Consider the following 16,014-nt stretch of genomic DNA (forward strand, 5'->3'; position numbering starts at 1 on the left):
TGTTTGAATGCCAGCAGCGCCACTGGATGCAAAGGGGGCGTGGTATAATTTCAAAGTCCGTTTGATGAGACGTCTGAGCGGGTGGCCTCCCAGTTCTAGAAGCTGAGATTCTAACCGGGGAGAATGATAGGCCGAAAGGAGAGAGGGGCGCTCTCCCTGCTGCACATTGGTAAGGCCAGGCTCCCAGGCTTCTCCCCCGCCCTCCCTAACCGCCAGGGCCCCCTGGCTTCGGCCCAAGTCACCACGACCACACAACCACACAGACTGAGTACCAGCAAGGACCTGCAAGAGCACTTTGTTCTCTGGGAAGCAGATTTGATTTGGTTGCCCTGAGGCCTGAGGCAGTGGCTTCTCTCCCACCCCGCCTCCAATCTCCCTACTCCCCCCCCCCCCCCCCCCCCCCCGGCTTCCCCAGGCAGACAGGCAGACACAGACACACAAGCCCCAACAACTTTTTTTTTTTTTTTTTTAATTAAAAAGAAAAAAAGAACAAGGAAAGAAGGAGCAAAAAGGCCAGGTGTGCAAGCCTGGGCCTCGGCGAGAGGAACACTGCCCAATCTCGGCCCAGCGGGTATGGTCCTGGGAGGTCCAGGGTTCAAGGCCAAACCCTCCCTCAACCCCCAGGCTGCATACCTCTGGGGTGCCTGAGAACGACCCCCCTCGCTCACCCACCACACTGTCTGGGTGTGTAGACAAGGAGATTCAAACTCGCCCCCCTTGGAGGGAATGCATTCACAGGCAATTTCTCTCCCCAACCCCCATATCTTAAAAAAAAGGATTGGGGGATGTTTTCCTGTCCTTTTTATCACAAATTGGGGTGAGAAAGGATGGGCCACAGAGGGAGGAATAGACTTAAACTGCTGCCTAGTTACACTCTCAGTTTCCCTTCTTAGAAATCCAACCAGAAGTCGATAGCTCCCTCCAGAAAAAAAAAAAAAAAAAAGTCTGTCGCTTTCTCTCCTCTCCTGCCTGCCAGCTTTTCTGCCTAAGCCTGGCTCTCTCCTCTGGGTCGGTTTGTCTTTGAGCCAGCCCCTCTCACCAACGTCTCTTTCACTCCTTTAAAAAAAAACCTGAGGAGATGAACACGAGAAGAGGGAACCCTCACCATCCAATCTCTTACACACACACACACACACACACACACACACCACACTCCAGCGACCTCCAGATGTTCCCGACCGTGCGGCCATCTGCTGAGATTGCTCAGGCGCTCCAGGGAAGGGGGCAGGGACCCGGGATGCAGGAAGCTGGGAGCCAGGCCGACTGGAATGGGCGGGAGCTGCGTGCGCACTTTTGAGACGCTCCCTAGGGTGGAACCCGGGCTCCGCGCGGGCTCCGCCGGCGGTCGGGGGGCGGAGCGGGGAGCGCGCCGGGAAAGGCTGGCACTTTGTCGACACTCCCTAAATCGCCGGGCGGCCGGCCCGAGCCGCCCCTGGGCGCCGGGCGGGCGGGGGAGCGCCCAGCGGCGGGCGAGGGCCGGGGGGCGGGCCGCCTCGCGCCGAGAAAAGCGCCGGCCGGAGGGCCCGCTCCCTGGCCGCCCGAGTGAGCGTGCCGAGGCGGCTGCGGTACAGGCTTCCAGGTGGGTCCGTGCAGGAGGCGGAGAACCCGAGCCCCAGACCCCAAGCTCGGGGCTCCATCGGGCCGGCGAGCGGCGCTGAGCGCAGGGGCGGGGCCGGGGCCCCTCAACTTTTCCTGGACCCGGGGCGTCGGCAGCGGCCGCCGGGCGCCGGGGGGCCGGCCGGAGTGGGGACCCCAGACCCAGAAGGGGGCTTCCGGGAGACAAAGGCTCTGACCTGGGGCCGTGGGCGTGGGCCGGCGCCTCCGGGGTCTTTGTGCGGACACGTGCATGTCGCGTTTGGGGGTCTTTGTGAATTGGGGTCTGGGGACGTGCGTCTGCCCGTGCCTTTGTGTGTCCGTGATCTGGGGAGGCTGTTTCGCGCCTGTATCCCTGTTTCGTGGGCCCGGTTTGGTTGTCGGTGTTGGTGGGAGCATCGCCGTGTCCGCGTACGTGGTCTGCGCCTGTCGACGTGTCTGGATTGGGTGTCCGTGGAGTGTGTGTGCGCAGAGAGCCAGACACCGCCCCAAGCCCTCGCTCCCCTGCTGTCCACCCGGGGCCCCGACTTGGCTTCAAACTTTTCTCCCGGTTCCTCAGCAACGGCCCCCCATCCTCCTCCCCCTGCAGCCCGGGCGAGGGGCGCTGGCAGCCCTCCCCTCATTCAACTCCAGGGGCCCTGAGAGCCACGACGGGGTGGGATGGGATTGGTGGGTGAGGGCATCAGCAGTGCCTGGGGACTGACCCGAGAAGGGTGAGCAGAGCGTGCCGGACACCGCAGCTGGGAGGAGAGAGGTAAGCAGCCGGTCCTGGCCCCGACCCGACCCGGGGCTGAAGAGAGGAGAGGAGCGGGCAGCCGGCGTTGGCCGCCCCACGCTTCTTGGAGAAAGTGTATGTGATCGAGAGAGACGTGTCTGCTTGGCGGAGAGGCCAGCTCGGGGCCCCCCGCCTCCGCTTTGAGATCCGTTCTCGGTTTGCCTCCCGCCCCTGGGGTGGGGGGGTCCGGTCTTCGATCCAGAGGGTGAAAAGGCCATGGCTGCCCGGGGCACCAGCTCCCCGGGGCACCGGCTTCCCGGGATCTCCAGCTGGGCTGCGGGGCGTTGGAGGCTTGCACACCCTAGTTTAAAATGGGACGTCCACTGCTCCTCAGTTAGGGCCCTGGGCTAGCTGCTCGCCTTTCTGAGCCGCAGTAACCCTGTGATGGATGGGAGTGCGAACTCCTCGGGGCTGTGTTGGGGATAAGCCCCACCGCCAGAGACGCCTTGAGAGCAGAACCCGCCCACACTTGGCCTGGGCAAGGAGGTGACTCAGGAACTTCTGATCCTTCCTCCCTCCCTGCTCTACCCTGCAGATAAGTCCAGACTTGCCCAGCTCAGGTCTGACCCGAGAGGGAGGGCCCAGGCGGTGGCAGCCTGCTGGGCTTTTGATCCTGGGTGGCAAAGATAACCCTAACACCTTCCCTCCCCGCCCCGCCCCTGCCCTAGTCTTTAACCTAAAACTGTGCCTGTCCCTGGAGACGTAAAGCATGGGCACAGGCCACTCGCTTCAGAAGGAGGCGGCCGCGGGCGCTTTCCCTCCCTGGGCCTCAGTTTCCCTCCTGAGAAGGGAGGTGTGGACAGCCTCTCTCCTCCCTTCCTGTCTGGCTGACTGCTTGAGATCCTGGAGCCTGGAAACACTGAGATATTTAACAGCTCCAGTCCTACTTGACCAATTCCCAGGCACTTAATTTGCTCTTTGGAAGGGGGAGAGGGGCGATGGCTTGGAAGTTAGGTAGAGATGAAGCAGGGAGCCCCTGCGGCCCAGGAAGGAGCTTGGCTCTGAGCAGTGGAGAGCTGTTGGAGGGTTTTTTAAACAGGCCGAACAGGGTGGAGTTGGTAATTCTAGGAAACCTTCTTCTGGCTTGTGGGTGGTGCTGGAGCCTGGGAGACCAAGCTGGGGGCTGAGTGCTGCAGCCTCTTAGAGTCAGAAGGAGATTTTCACTGAGTTCTTTGCTTCCTTTGCCTCCCTCCCCGACCTTGCAGGCCAACCTGCCCCTCATCCAGTAAAAGGGCAGCCTCCCCTTGGGCCGCCCCCCCCCCGCCCCCCCCCCCCCCCCCCCCCCCCCCCCCCCCCCCGTCAAGGTACAACACACTTCGTGGTGTGTGGCCATCTCCAGATCTGACGTCCAGCTCCTCACCTGCGTGAGGCCTGGTCACGTCAAGGGGATAAGCCAGATGAGTGAAGTGTCTTGAACAGAAAGCTTCCCTCCGCTTGGAGAGGGTCCCCGTTGGCCCGGGCTTGCAGGATACTTAGGGCTTTGCCCGGTGGTGAAATCAGGTTTCGGACCAGAGTAGATGCTGGCTCGACCTTGCAGTGTCAGGGGCATCCTGCACATGTCTGCACAGTGTCATACCGACTACAAGCTCGCTTCACTTTCTTAGCACAGGTAATTCATTTTCCTATTTAAATGCACAAGAGATTGGTGAGACAGGGATTGCTACCCTCATGGGAGGAATAAGGAGACTGAGAATGAGGGAGGTAGAGGAGAGAGGGCCCACCCGGGCCCCCTGGCAGGAGGCTCTGGGGGCCGCAGGTGCCGTGTCTGACTACGCAACCCACTTCCTCTGCCCCGTACTGCCTGCCAGGCGGCCACACGTGCCTCAGACCAAAGGGAACTTGCAAAGCTTTAGAAAGGAGAAGACAGCACCGACAGCCCTGTCCATTGCCCTGTAGATTGTTCTCCTCAGGGAAGGTTGCTGGCCCCCCAGGCTCCCCCTGCACCTGGGGTGATGGCAGGGAGGAGGCCAGGCACTGGGTGTCAGAACTCTGGATCCTGAGTCCAGCCCCTGTCCTCACTGGCTGTGTGACTCTGGACAGATCGCTGAACCTCTCTGGGTCTCTTTCCACAGCTGTTAAATAGATATTCATCTCACCTGCTGCTTGTACCGGGTGACTGAACAGATGAGAGTTGAGGAGGCATTGCAGAGGTGTCTTGGGCGAGGTGGTAGTATTCTAAATTCTGCCATGTCTGCATACAGTACCTGCTCTGTGCCAGGCTCAGCGCTCAGCTCCAAGGACGTGAAAGTGAGTCTAAGCCTATCCCTGCCCACAGGAAGACAGAGCAGTTGTATGTGATCCACGCATGCTCATTTGTACATGGAGGCACAGCGACGTCAGGAGCATTGGGTTTGGAGCTCAGCCTTCGAAGTTTGAGACCCGGTTCCTCTCCTGCTCGGCTGAGTAATGTCCGTTTCCTTGTCTGCAAAACAGGGACAGTAATCCGCAAGGTCAGGGGTCGTGGTGCGGCAGAAGCCAGATGCCGCTGGAGAAGCGCGTGGCGAGCTGGTGTTTGCACAGATGTGCGGCTTCAGGGCTTCTGTTGGGAGAGCCAGCCTTCAAGGCTCTGGGAGTTTGGCCCTGCCTTCCTTTGGCCTTGCATCTCTGTCTCCAGAACCAACTAAGCGGTTGGGGGCCAGGCTGCTCATGGAATTTCCACCTGGGGATTTTGCTGGCATCCGCTTGAGTGAGCTCTCCATGAGCCTAAGCAGGGTGGGAGGCAGCTCAGCTTCCCGCAGCCGCTGAGACAAAGCCCATCTCAGGTGCATGTCGGCCCCCTGCCCGCCTCGTCCCTGTCCCTGTGCCAGGGGCTCCCTCTTGAAGTTGTGGCGATGAGCTGAGGAAGCTAGGGGCCAGAGATGCTGGGGTGCGGCGCCCCAGGCAGGCTGCTGGGGCCAGGAGGACCCAAGCTGGAGCCCCTCACCCTGGAGAGATCTCAGAAGGGGAGGGGGTTGGAGGCCCTGCCTGCAGACACCAGCCCAGGGACCAGAGGATGTTAGCACGGGCAGTCACAGACCCCTTTGGGAAGTCGGGTGGTGAGGCACAGAGCGGAGAATGACACGGTCACGGCCTGCAGGAAGCTTCATAAATCGTCACGCTCCCTGCCAACTGTGCCTTCGGCATCAGCGTGTGGCAGTTGTGGAGCCGAATGTTTCACGCGCTGTCCCTTCATGCTGTCCCCAGCCCTGCGTTGTCATCCCTCTGGAGGCCACAGAGACGGGCCCGAGGCTCGGAGGTGCGGACTAGACTCGCAGCTGGGCCCCAGTCCCGCAGCTGACTCTTGGGGCCGGGCTCTTCATTCATCCCTGGTGTTTGCCGCCCGCCAGGCCTGGCTCTGGCCCCGGGCCCCAGGCGGGGGAAGGGGGTGAACAGGTGAAGAAGGTGGGATCGCGGCCCCAGAATGTACTGGGTGGGTGGACCGTGCCGTGGGGGAGGCCCTGGAAGTGAGGAAGGCAGGGGCGCGGGGCCCAGGTGCCCGGGAACCTGAGGGCACAGAGCGGGTTTTGTGCCGCTGGAGGAGGGCAGGGCAGCGTGGGGGGTGTGGGGGTCCTGGCAGTAGTGCAGTGCATCAAAACCCAGGCCTGGGTCCTGCTCTGGCGACTCTTTCCATCACCGCCTGTCCCTGGGCCTCAGCTGCCCGTGGTCTCCGAGGGGCCTCGCAGCTCCCCGGCCCTGGAATTTTCTGAGCTCGGAGAAGTGTGAGCAGAGGCTGAGAGGTGTTTGGAGGCCACCGTGTGTTAATTCAAATCAAGATGAGGAATTTAGCCAGAGGAGGGGGGGAAGGCAGGGAGAATTCAACTTCTGCAGGTAAAGGAGAGGCCAGGAGCTTTCTGACAAGCGGGGAGATGCAGCCAAAGCTGTCGCGGAGGTTCCTCTTGCAGAGTGTGGGGTGTTGCAGTGGGGACCTCTTCAGACCACACCACTGACTTTTTTGGCCTCCCAGGCCAGCAACAAACTTTCCCTAGAGTCACAGGGGGCCCGCAAGGAATAATTCATGGCCCCTGCCCAGGGAATCTTATGCTGTGTCCCCTAAACCAAGGGTAGGTGGGTACAGTTACTAAGGCCTTGTCCTGCTGCCCCTGTGTTCTTTTTTTTTTTTGCTTTTTGGGGCTGCACTCTTGGTGTATGGAAGTTCCCAGGCTAGGGGTCGAATCGGAGCTGCAGCTTCTAGCCACAGCCACAGTCACAGCAAGGCCAGATCCGAGCCTTGTTGCGACCTCGACCACAGCTCACCGCAACACCAGATCCTTAACCCACTGAGCCAGGCCAGATTCATTTCCGCTGAGCTACGACGGGACCTGCCTGCCCTTGTGTTCTGTAACCTGGCCGATCAGTGGCTATCTTCTGTCTGCAGGTTGGAAAGTGAGCAGTGTGTCTTGGGCCAGAGGTCCTCCCTTGGCCATCCATGGTGCCTGTCTGCCTTCCCTTTCTCCCGAAGGTACCTTACAGGGTCCCAGAAGGAGAGAGGCAGAGTTGATACTACACAGATAAGAAAACTGAGGCTCCAAGGAAAAAAGTGTGAAGGTCACACAGGAGCAGAGCTGGGGCTAGAGTCCTGATCTCCTGGGACCCAGGCAGGGGCTAGTGATCTTGTTATGAGTTGGTCTCCTGTCCCCATTGCTGGTCTGTAAGCCCCATGAGGACAGGGGCCCTGGGATCCCCCACCCTGACAATGACATGCACCTCCCAAGGCCTGGCACACTGCCTTGCATTTGATAGCAATTTAGTGCTGTGGTTGATTAGTTATGTCTGCAGTGGATACGGGTATAGGTAGAATGAAAAGGCACCGTTTTTCCATTATGTGGCTGCCACTCCTTGGGGGCCTCCTTTGTCTATAGGAATATTCATCTTCTCTGTAGGAGTCTGATCTCCACAGCCACCCTCTCTGAGGCCGATGGGACCATCGGATTCATAGCTGAAGGAACTGGCCCCGAGAGGTAGAGTGACGTGGGCATTGGTGTCCTGGGTCTTCTGGCTCTCTGTGAAGGCCTCGCCTCTCAGGGGGCTGAGGCTGGTGTTTTTTGTCAAGAGGAACTCCTGTGACTCAGCCCTTTCCAGCCCCAGAAGCCCTGTTGAGAAACAGTGTGGCTTCCCAGGGCAGAGCCGCTTTCCAGGAGGGCGCTGGTAGGAGCCTTGTCACGTTTGGTATACGTGTGCTGGAGGAAGAGAGATGAGGCCAGGCCCTCCCGCTCGCCCCACCCCACCCCACCCGCTCTGTGTGTGTGGAGGAAAGCAGGGGAGCCCCACTGCACCCCTCCCTGAGCCAGGATCCTGCCCTGGGCTTACATCTACCACTTTGTGGTTTTTTGGGGTTTTTTTTGTCTTTTTAGGGCCATACCCGCTGCATATGGAGGTTCCCAGGCTAGGGGTAACCCGCTGGCCTACACCACGGCCACAGCAATACCAGATCCAAGCCACATCTTTGACCTACGCCACAGCTCATGGCAACACCGGGTCCTTAACCCACCGAGCAAGGTCAGGGATCGAGCCTGCAACCTCACGGATGCTAGGCAGGTTCGTTGCTGCTGCTCCACGACAGGCAGTCCGACTTTCACCCCTTTGTTTCATCTTCACCACAGGCCCGTGAGCTGGCTGTGCTGTCTCTTTTCCAGCTGAGGAGACTGAGGCTCAGGGACTAGCCAGCCAAAGTCAGAGAACGTGCTGATGGCCATGAAGCAGTGCTATTAGGAGCCTTTGTTACTCAGTGTGCTTCTTTTGGAGTGGTTTTGTGTGTGTGTTTGTTTCTCCTTTGGCCTCCCTGTGGCATATGTAAGTTCCTGGGCCAGGGATCAGATCCGGCAACACTGGATCCTTAACCCACTGTGCCAGGCTCAGGCTTGAACCTGCGTCCTGGCACTGCAGAGGTGCCGCTGGTCCCGTGTGCTACAGTGGGAACTCTCAGTGTTTTTTATATAAATACTGTAGGAAAGGAAATCAGGAAGGAAAAGGAGATTAAGGTGTTTAAATCATGGAGTTCCCGTCGTGGCGCAGTGGTTCACGAATCCGACTAGTAACCATGAGGTTGCGGGTTTGATCCCTGGCCTTGCTCAGTGGATTAAGGATCTGGTGTTGCCGTGAGCTGTGGTGGAGGTTGCAGACGCGGCTCGGATCCTACGTTGCTGTGGCTCTGGCGTAGGCCAGTGGCCACAGCTCCAATTCGACCCCTAGCCTGGGAACCTCCATATGCCGCGAGAACGGCCCTAGAAATGGCAAAAAGACCAAAAAAAAAAAAAAGATGTTTAAATCACGTGAAGTTCTGGCACTAATGGGATGACATATTTTCTTCTAGACGTTCTAAAATTAGGATTTAGGTTGTGTGTTTAATGCGTAGTTGGAGTTTTCCTAAGCAGTACATTTATCCTGATGATCCCACATGCTATGGCATCAGCCATGGGGTTGCAGATCCTCCGGGCATTTTTTTGGTTTCATTTTTGGCCACCCCATGGCCTATGGAGCTCCCGCAGTCTTGACCTAAGCCACAGCTGCGGTGACCCTGGATCCTTAAACCGGCTATGCTGGGCCAGGGATGGAACCCACATCTCAAAGTTCCCAAGAGGCCACCAATCCCGTTGCACCACAGAGGGAGCTCCCTTCTGAGCATTTTTATTGGCTCCATAGGGCTTCTGGGAGGCTCCACAGGCATCTGGAGTAGCAGGGCTGGGAAGCCCAGGGCCTGGAGTCAGGAGGTCAAAGCCAGAGCATCGGCTGCCACTGCCTGCAGGAGGATCCACAGACACGTCCCTGCGCACTCTTTGGGCCACAGGTTCCTTACTGCTAAAGTGAGGGATTGCAGGCCCTGCTCTGTGCCCCTGGCAGCTTCTTTTGGCGACTCTCCAGGGCTGTGCCCCCAACAGGAGTTTTCTTTTTCTTCCTTCCATTTCTTCCTGGGAAAGTGCTGCCCTTCCCTTGGCTCCTGGGCCTTTCGCTCAGAGGCTTGGAGTAGCAGCGCCAGGCAGACCCCGGCATCTCTGAGACACTCACACGAAGGCGCCCCTCCGTATGTCACCCCAAAGGGAATGTCGCCTCTGAGCAGATCAGTGGCGCCGAGCCTCACAGGTCACCAGCCCACACTTGCTGGGTCCAAAGTGGTGAGGCCACTCAGATTTCTCCTCTTCTCCCCACAGCCTGGAGGGGTCCGGAGAGGCCCCCGTTCCCCTGTGACCTCAGAAGGGCCCAGAGCCATTGCCCGTCCCGCAGTCAGTGCAGCCGAGCGCGGCGCTAGGTGTCTGGACGCTTGGCTCTTCTTTTCTCAGCAGCGCGCAGACGTACAGGTTCCGCTTCAACCAAACCAGTGACAAAGTTACAAACGCCTGGCCTCTGGGCTCTGCCACCTTCCTTTGTCCACGCTAACTTGCCTCCGCTCTAGCGTGGACGTGAGGCTGCTGACCTCCGGGAGTGACCGAGGCGGACATGAGGGAACATGTGTCCGGCATGTCGTGACAACTGGCTCTGTCGCTGTCAGCCCTTTCTCCTCAATGTCCAGGCCTGGCACCGAGCAGGGGCCCGGGGAGAGGTGTCCGCTGGGCTGGGCGAGGACCTTGTCTGGGGAGCACAGCTGCCCAGGACGGTCTCCGCATGCGTTCCTGTCCCCCCTTTGTCAGCTGTCACCTCCATAGCCACAGTGGCCCGGCGATGACCACCTAGCACGTGTGTACCGCTCTCCACAGTGTGCACCGCGCTGCAGTAAGCTTTGCGTCTCGGCAAGGAATTACTGCCTTGTGATACAAAGGACAAAGCGGGAGTTCCCATCATGGCACAGTGGTTGAACGAATCCGACTAGGAACCATGAGGTTGCGGGTTCAATCCCTGGCCTTGCTCAGTGGGTTAAGGATCCAGCTTTGCCGTGAGCTGTGGTGTAGATCGCAGATGCCTCTTGGATCCTGTGTTGCTGTGGCTGTGGTGTAGGCTGGCGGCAACAGCTCCGGTTAGACCCCTAGCCTGGGAAGCTCCATATGCCCCGGGAAGCAGCCCTAGAAAAAGGAAAAAAGACCAAAAAAACAAAAAAAAAAAACAAAGGACAAAGTGGAGGCCAGGAGAGGCCCCCTCTCTAGAGGGAGGAGGAGCTCGGGCCGAGTTACATAAGCAGGGGTGCCTGAGGGGCCATTTGACACTTAAGAGGCATATTGTATAATCACCTTTGGGAACCAGAGGGTAATCTCGGGGCCTCTTGGTGTGCGGTTTGGTGTTTGTTTAAAGCCCAGGGAGGGTGGGTGTGAGTAGATGGGCTTAGCAGGGAAGGCGAGGCCCTGCCTGGTCATGAGCCCAGCGGTGAGGCGCTCACCCCGGGAACAAAGCGGGTGTGAAGCAACTTAATATTTTCCCTTTGGTTCCAGACATTGGAACACTCTGTCCTGCCTCAGTTGGGCCCATGCCCAGGATGCACCTGGGCTGGCTTTAATCCTCAGCTTGGACTCTACAAAAGCAAGGGGCGGGAGAGGAGAGGCCCCCATAGGGGGGCGGGGGCAGGAGAGCCCCCCCTTCTCCCTGCCTCTGCACAGAGCTGGAGTGAGATCAAGTGGCCACCCCTTTAAAGTTTCATGGAGGGCAGGTAACTCTAGATCCTGCTCCTGGCTCCCCACACGGGGGCAGGTCCCCTCCCTGAAGGCCCCAGGGGAGGCTTGGGAGGGGATAAGGCGGGGCAGGAGGGCAGGGGTTCGGAGCAGGGCCCCGCCAGCTGAAGAAGCTGCTGGAGTGAGGCTTGGTGCCTGCAGCTCCCAGGCTTGGCGGCCGCTGTGCGTTGTGCGGTAAGAGCAGGTAGCTGCCGTCTGAGCAGTTAGAGGCTTTCCCCATGCAACCTTCTCTCTCAACCTCCTGCAAGCACCACGTCCCAGGAGCTACAGGTGTGCGTGGGTATGAGGACTGAATGTGACACCGGACGTGGAGTGCCTGGCATCCATGGCAGCTGCCATTGTAATTGCCCAGGGAGGGGAACTGAAGCCAGGGAAGGGACAGTGGCTCGCGTCATAGTGTGTGTCGGTGGGAAGAGCCCCTCTGACCCCGTCTGTCCTGCCAGTCCTGTGGGAGGCAGCAGATAAAACTAGAGGAATTAGAACTGAGCGGGCCTGGGTTCTGATCCCGCCCTGCTTTTTTCCCTGTTCCTCTCTGAGCCTCTATTTCTTCATCTGTATAATGGGGGGAACCAGCCAGCTGCCTGCCTGGTTTAGGAAGGGCCCGAGAGGTGTCCTGTCACTGACAGCCGGGGCGCGGGGCAGGGCAGATGGGAAGGCGCTTGGCCCAGGTGTCCTGAGTCCCTCCAGATGTCTAGACACAGGGTCCCTAGGTGGAATAAAGGATCCTGCCTCTGGAGGCCAGGCCAGATGAGGGGCCCCGGGACGGTGTACGCCCCTGTTACTTACAGAAGGACTGAGGTGGGGACAGTCATTGCAGGCCCCCCTTGCAGGGGGAAAGGCCTCGGTCTGGGAACCTGGAGTGCAGGTGTCAGGCATGGCTCAGACGCTGCCAGACCACAACAGGGAGCCACGCTTCCTCTGTACGCCATCAGGCTCCACGCCCACTTAGATGTGGCCGTGCAGGACTCTCCGGACCTCTGGGTCTCTAAGCCTCAGTTCCCTCTCCGTGAAATGGTGACGGAAAGCCTTGCCTTGCAGTTGGGGGGTTGGCAGGGTTATGTGAGACCTGCAGGGGGCAGGCAGCATAGCATCCCGCACGTAGCACGTGTTCAACAGAGGTGAATGGAACCCCGAAGCTGTGACCCCTCCATGTTGGGGCCTAGGGCCCAGGGAGAGCCAGACCCATCTGGTGCCTTCCAGCTGGGTGCCTTAACCAGAACAGGATGGTGAATGGGCCCAGGAGGCTCCAGGCCTCCACGCTCACTTCAGAACAGGCCTGCTTTCTTTCACCTGCTGATCTTATTTAAGAAAGGGTTCTCCTGGGAGTTCCTGTTGGGGCGCAGCAGAAACAAATCCGAATAGTATCCATGAGGATGCGGGTTCTATCCCTGGCCTCACTCAGCAGGTTAAGGATCTGGTGTTGCCGTGAGCAGTGGTGGAGGTCGTAGGCGTAGCTCCAATCTGGTGTGGCTGTGGCTGTGGCTGTGGTGGAGGCTGGCAGCTGTAGCTCGGATTTGACCCCTAGTCTGGGAACTTCCAAATACAGTGAGGGCGGCCCTAAAAAGCAAGAGAAAGAAAGGGTTCCTCTGCTTCCAGTTTAAAGTCTAGCCATCTGGCCTAACCCCCTTTACCATACAGACGGGTAGACCGAGGCCAGAGAGGAGTGGGCCAAGGAGTTATATGAGGCGTATTTAGGGAAAGCGTCGTGGGGCCCCGAGGGGCTGGTGGTCACTTTCAGCTGCGCCACACGGGCTGGTGTCTGACGGCGGGGGTGAGAACCATCTGGAAGGGGTCCCTGCTGCCAGCCCTCACCTGTGGCTCTCTTTCCAGCCCCCACCATGCCGTGGCCCCTGCTGCCACCCCTGCTGCTCTTGCTGGCCGCCAGCGGGGCCCAGGCCACGCGGCCCTGCTTCCCGGGGTGCCAGTGCGAGGTGGAGACCTTCGGCCTCTTTGACAGCTTCAGCCTGACGCGGGTGGATTGCAGCGGCCTGGGCCCCCACATCGTGCCCGTGCCCATCCCTCTGGACACGGCCCACCTGGACCTGTCCTCCAACCGGCTGGAGACGGTGAACGAGTCGGTGCTGGCGGGGCCGGGCTATACCACGCTGGCCGGCCTGGATCTCAGCCACAACCTGCTCACCAGCCTCTCGCCCACTGCCTTCTCCCGCCTCCGCTACCTGGAGTCGCTGGACCTCAGCCACAATGGCCTGGCCGCCCTGCCGGCCCAGAGCTTCACCAGCTCGCCCCTGAGCGACGTGAACCTGAGCCACAACCGGCTCCGAGAGCTCTCGGTGTCCGCCTTCGCCACGCACAGCCAGGGCAGGGCGCTGCACGTGGACCTCTCGCACAACCTCCTCCAGCGCCTGGCGCCCCACCCTGCACACGCCAGCCTGCCCGCACCCACCATCCAGAGCCTGAACCTGGCCTGGAACCGCCTCCGCGCCGTGCCCGACCTCCGGGACTTGCCCCTGCGCTACCTGAGCCTGGACGGGAACCCGCTGGCGGCCATCGGCCCCGGGGCCTTCGCAGGGCTGGCGGGCCTCACGCACCTGTCGCTGGGCGGCCTGCAGGGGCTCCCCCAGCTGGCGCCCCACGGCTTCCGGGAGCTGCGGGGCCTGCAGGTCCTGGACTTGTCAGGCAACCCCAAGCTCACGTGGGCCGGAGCCGAGGTGTTTTCGGGCCTGGACTCCCTGCAGGAGCTGGACCTGTCGGGCACGGCCCTGGTGCCCCTGCCCGAGAAGCTGCTCCTCCACCTGCCAGCACTGCAGAGCGTCAGCGTGGGTCAGGGCGTGTGGTGCCGGCGCCTGGTGCGGGAGGGCACCTACCCCCGGCAGCCCGGCTCCACCCCCAAGGTGGCCCTGCACTGCATAGACACCGGGGAGCCGGCTCCTGGGGGCCCGGATATCTTGTGACAAACGGTGGGGCCTGGGGCCGTGTCACGGACTGCACCCTGGGCTTCCTCAGGTCCGGGGTAACTTATATTTTAATGTGCCAATGCCCACGGGGACTCTGCAGGCCTATGTGGCAGCATCATTGAAAGTGAGGCTTTGGACCTGGGACCCGCCCGGGAGCTAAGTCTGGTCCCTTTGTCTCTGTTGCTCCCCAGACCATCAGCCGAGGGTCTTTGATGCCAAACCAGACAGCAGTCCCCTGCTGTCCTTCCCCACTTTTCCCCAAAGTGCCTTCCCTGGGCCCTGGACCAGCCTGACCTGTGACAGGAGGGTGGGAGGCACGTAGTGCTCGGGGGCAAGAGGTCAGGCCCAGCCACTGGGGCCCGGGTTTCTTTTAGGACAGAGCCCTCTCTTTGCTCTGGGCGTAAGGCCCACTTCATCCTTTTTTCTTCCCCTGGAACTCTGGGTGGAACTTCAGTTATGGAAAGGACTGGAAAAAAAAAAAAAATCAAATCTGCCTCCTCATGTGGCAGGTGGGGAAACGGAGGCCTAGAGAAGGACACATGCTCATCTGAGGTCCCGTGGTGGCAGAGGCATGACTGGACCCAGTGCCCTGCCTCCAGCAGGGCCCCTTTGCTCTCTGCTCTAGCTCATGCCCTCCCGCTCCTCTTTCTAGGCGCCCCCCCCCCCTTGCTTCCAGGATCCGCATCCTGCCATAGGTGCCCTGTCCCTGCCAGCCCCAGGAGGACAGGCCAGGGCTGCGGAGTGGGACTCGGGGCCTAGTAGCCAGCTCTGTGGCACAGGCTACGTCAAGTCACTTTACCTCAGAGCCTCTGGAAGCTTTAGGTATGCCAGTCCCAGCCCTGCCAGTTTCCCACTGGGGTGGGGTCCCCCAGCACCAAGAACAGAAATGCACCCATTGGCCCCTGAGGTACCGCCTCCAGGCAGTCCCCCAAGGAGCAGACGCAGCCCTGGAGCCCCGCCAGGCCCTGAGCTCCGAGGGGCCTCCTGGATTCACCCCCCCACCCCTGCCCCGGCCGGATCCCCAGCAGCCCATCTCATCCTACTGAGAAAACAGCGGAGGAAGCAGGGTAGCCTCCTGCTCCATGTTTTTGCTCCGCCACCAGCGGGCATCTCAGCTTCTCAGCTCTGGGCTCTTTCCTTAGTATGGGTTTTATAAAAGTTGTTGCCTTTTATAATGGACTGTCACTTTCAGCCACCCCACCCCCGTCCAGGCCCCTGCTGGCAGGGAATGGAAACGTGTCCTTTGTAAAAGATGAAAAGCATTGCGTTTGTTCACGTTTGTGGTCTTGTGTCCTGGGGGTGTTGGGAAGAGGAGCGGCGTTGGCTGGAAGCCAGCCATGTGTGGCCGTGGGGTCATCAGGGGGCTGGTCCCACATAGACACCCACAGGACAACGAGAGCTCTGTCCTCCCCCACCGGCCCCACCCAACATCTGGCCCTTGGTTGCATAAACACTGTCAAGAGTCCCTCTTGCTGTCCTTTGACCAGCATCCACCCACATTCCCTAGACGGGGCCCTGGGGCCACAAGGATGAATTAGGACAAGCTTCTTTGCAAGGCCCAGAAAGCTCCCAGGCTGAGGGGGGTGAGGGGCCATGAGGGAGGAGGTTCCTGGGGCGGGGAGGGGGGGGGGCGGGCTGCACCTGTCACTGCAGCCTGCACTCCCCACCTCCCTGTCTCCCTGCCGCCCAACTCCACACACTTGGCAGGCCCTCCTATGCCTCTGCTTTGGCTCAGGCTGTCCCTCTGGGACCTGGCCCCTGCCCCCATCCCTGCCTCGCAGCTCCTTCCCACTTCCCGCCTTGCCTCCCTAGAAGCCTCCCCCGAGGTCCCCTTCCACCTGCCTCCTCTGAGCCCCAGCAGTACTGAGTTCCTTCTCGTGGGAACTCTCGTTTGCACCCTTCCAGTGACAGGGACCCCATATCTAGCTCATCTAAGTGGCTCTGCCGTCGGCAAGTTCTTCCAACCGGCCAAGACCTGCAGGAATATCCATCATCGTCATCACCACCGCTGAGTCCTTCCTGCTGCGGGTGCCCTGGGACTTGATCTTGGGGCGGGATAAGGAAGGACACAGGCCCTGGACTGTAGGAACAGCACAGGGAGTTGGGGGGGGGGCCGGCCTGTGAGGGGTTGGGAGGGCTTCCTGGAGGAGGCGCACCCACA

At 60.3% G+C, this 16,014-nt stretch overlaps 1 protein-coding gene across 1 annotated transcript; it reads left to right on the forward strand.

Moving 5' to 3' along the window:
* The first annotated feature begins 2,280 nt into the window (after positions 1-2,280).
* Positions 2,281-15,128, forward strand: TSKU (tsukushi, small leucine rich proteoglycan). Its single transcript, XM_047753018.1, has 2 exons — positions 2,281-2,347; positions 12,769-15,128. The coding sequence occupies exon 2, from the start codon at positions 12,777-12,779 to the stop codon at positions 13,848-13,850; it is 1,074 nt and encodes a 357-aa protein (XP_047608974.1). The 5' UTR covers positions 2,281-2,347; positions 12,769-12,776; the 3' UTR covers positions 13,851-15,128.
* Positions 15,129-16,014: the final 886 nt, after the last annotated feature.

Source organism: Phacochoerus africanus, chromosome 11 (genome assembly GCF_016906955.1).
Source record: "Phacochoerus africanus isolate WHEZ1 chromosome 11, ROS_Pafr_v1, whole genome shotgun sequence".
Classification (NCBI taxonomy): domain Eukaryota; kingdom Metazoa; phylum Chordata; class Mammalia; order Artiodactyla; family Suidae; genus Phacochoerus; species Phacochoerus africanus.

Bases quoted from the DNA above. Each gene is read 5' to 3' on its own strand.
- TSKU (XM_047753018.1), top strand. From the start codon at position 12,777: ATGCCGTGGCCCCTGCTGCCACCCCTGCTGCTCTTGCTGGCCGCCAGC.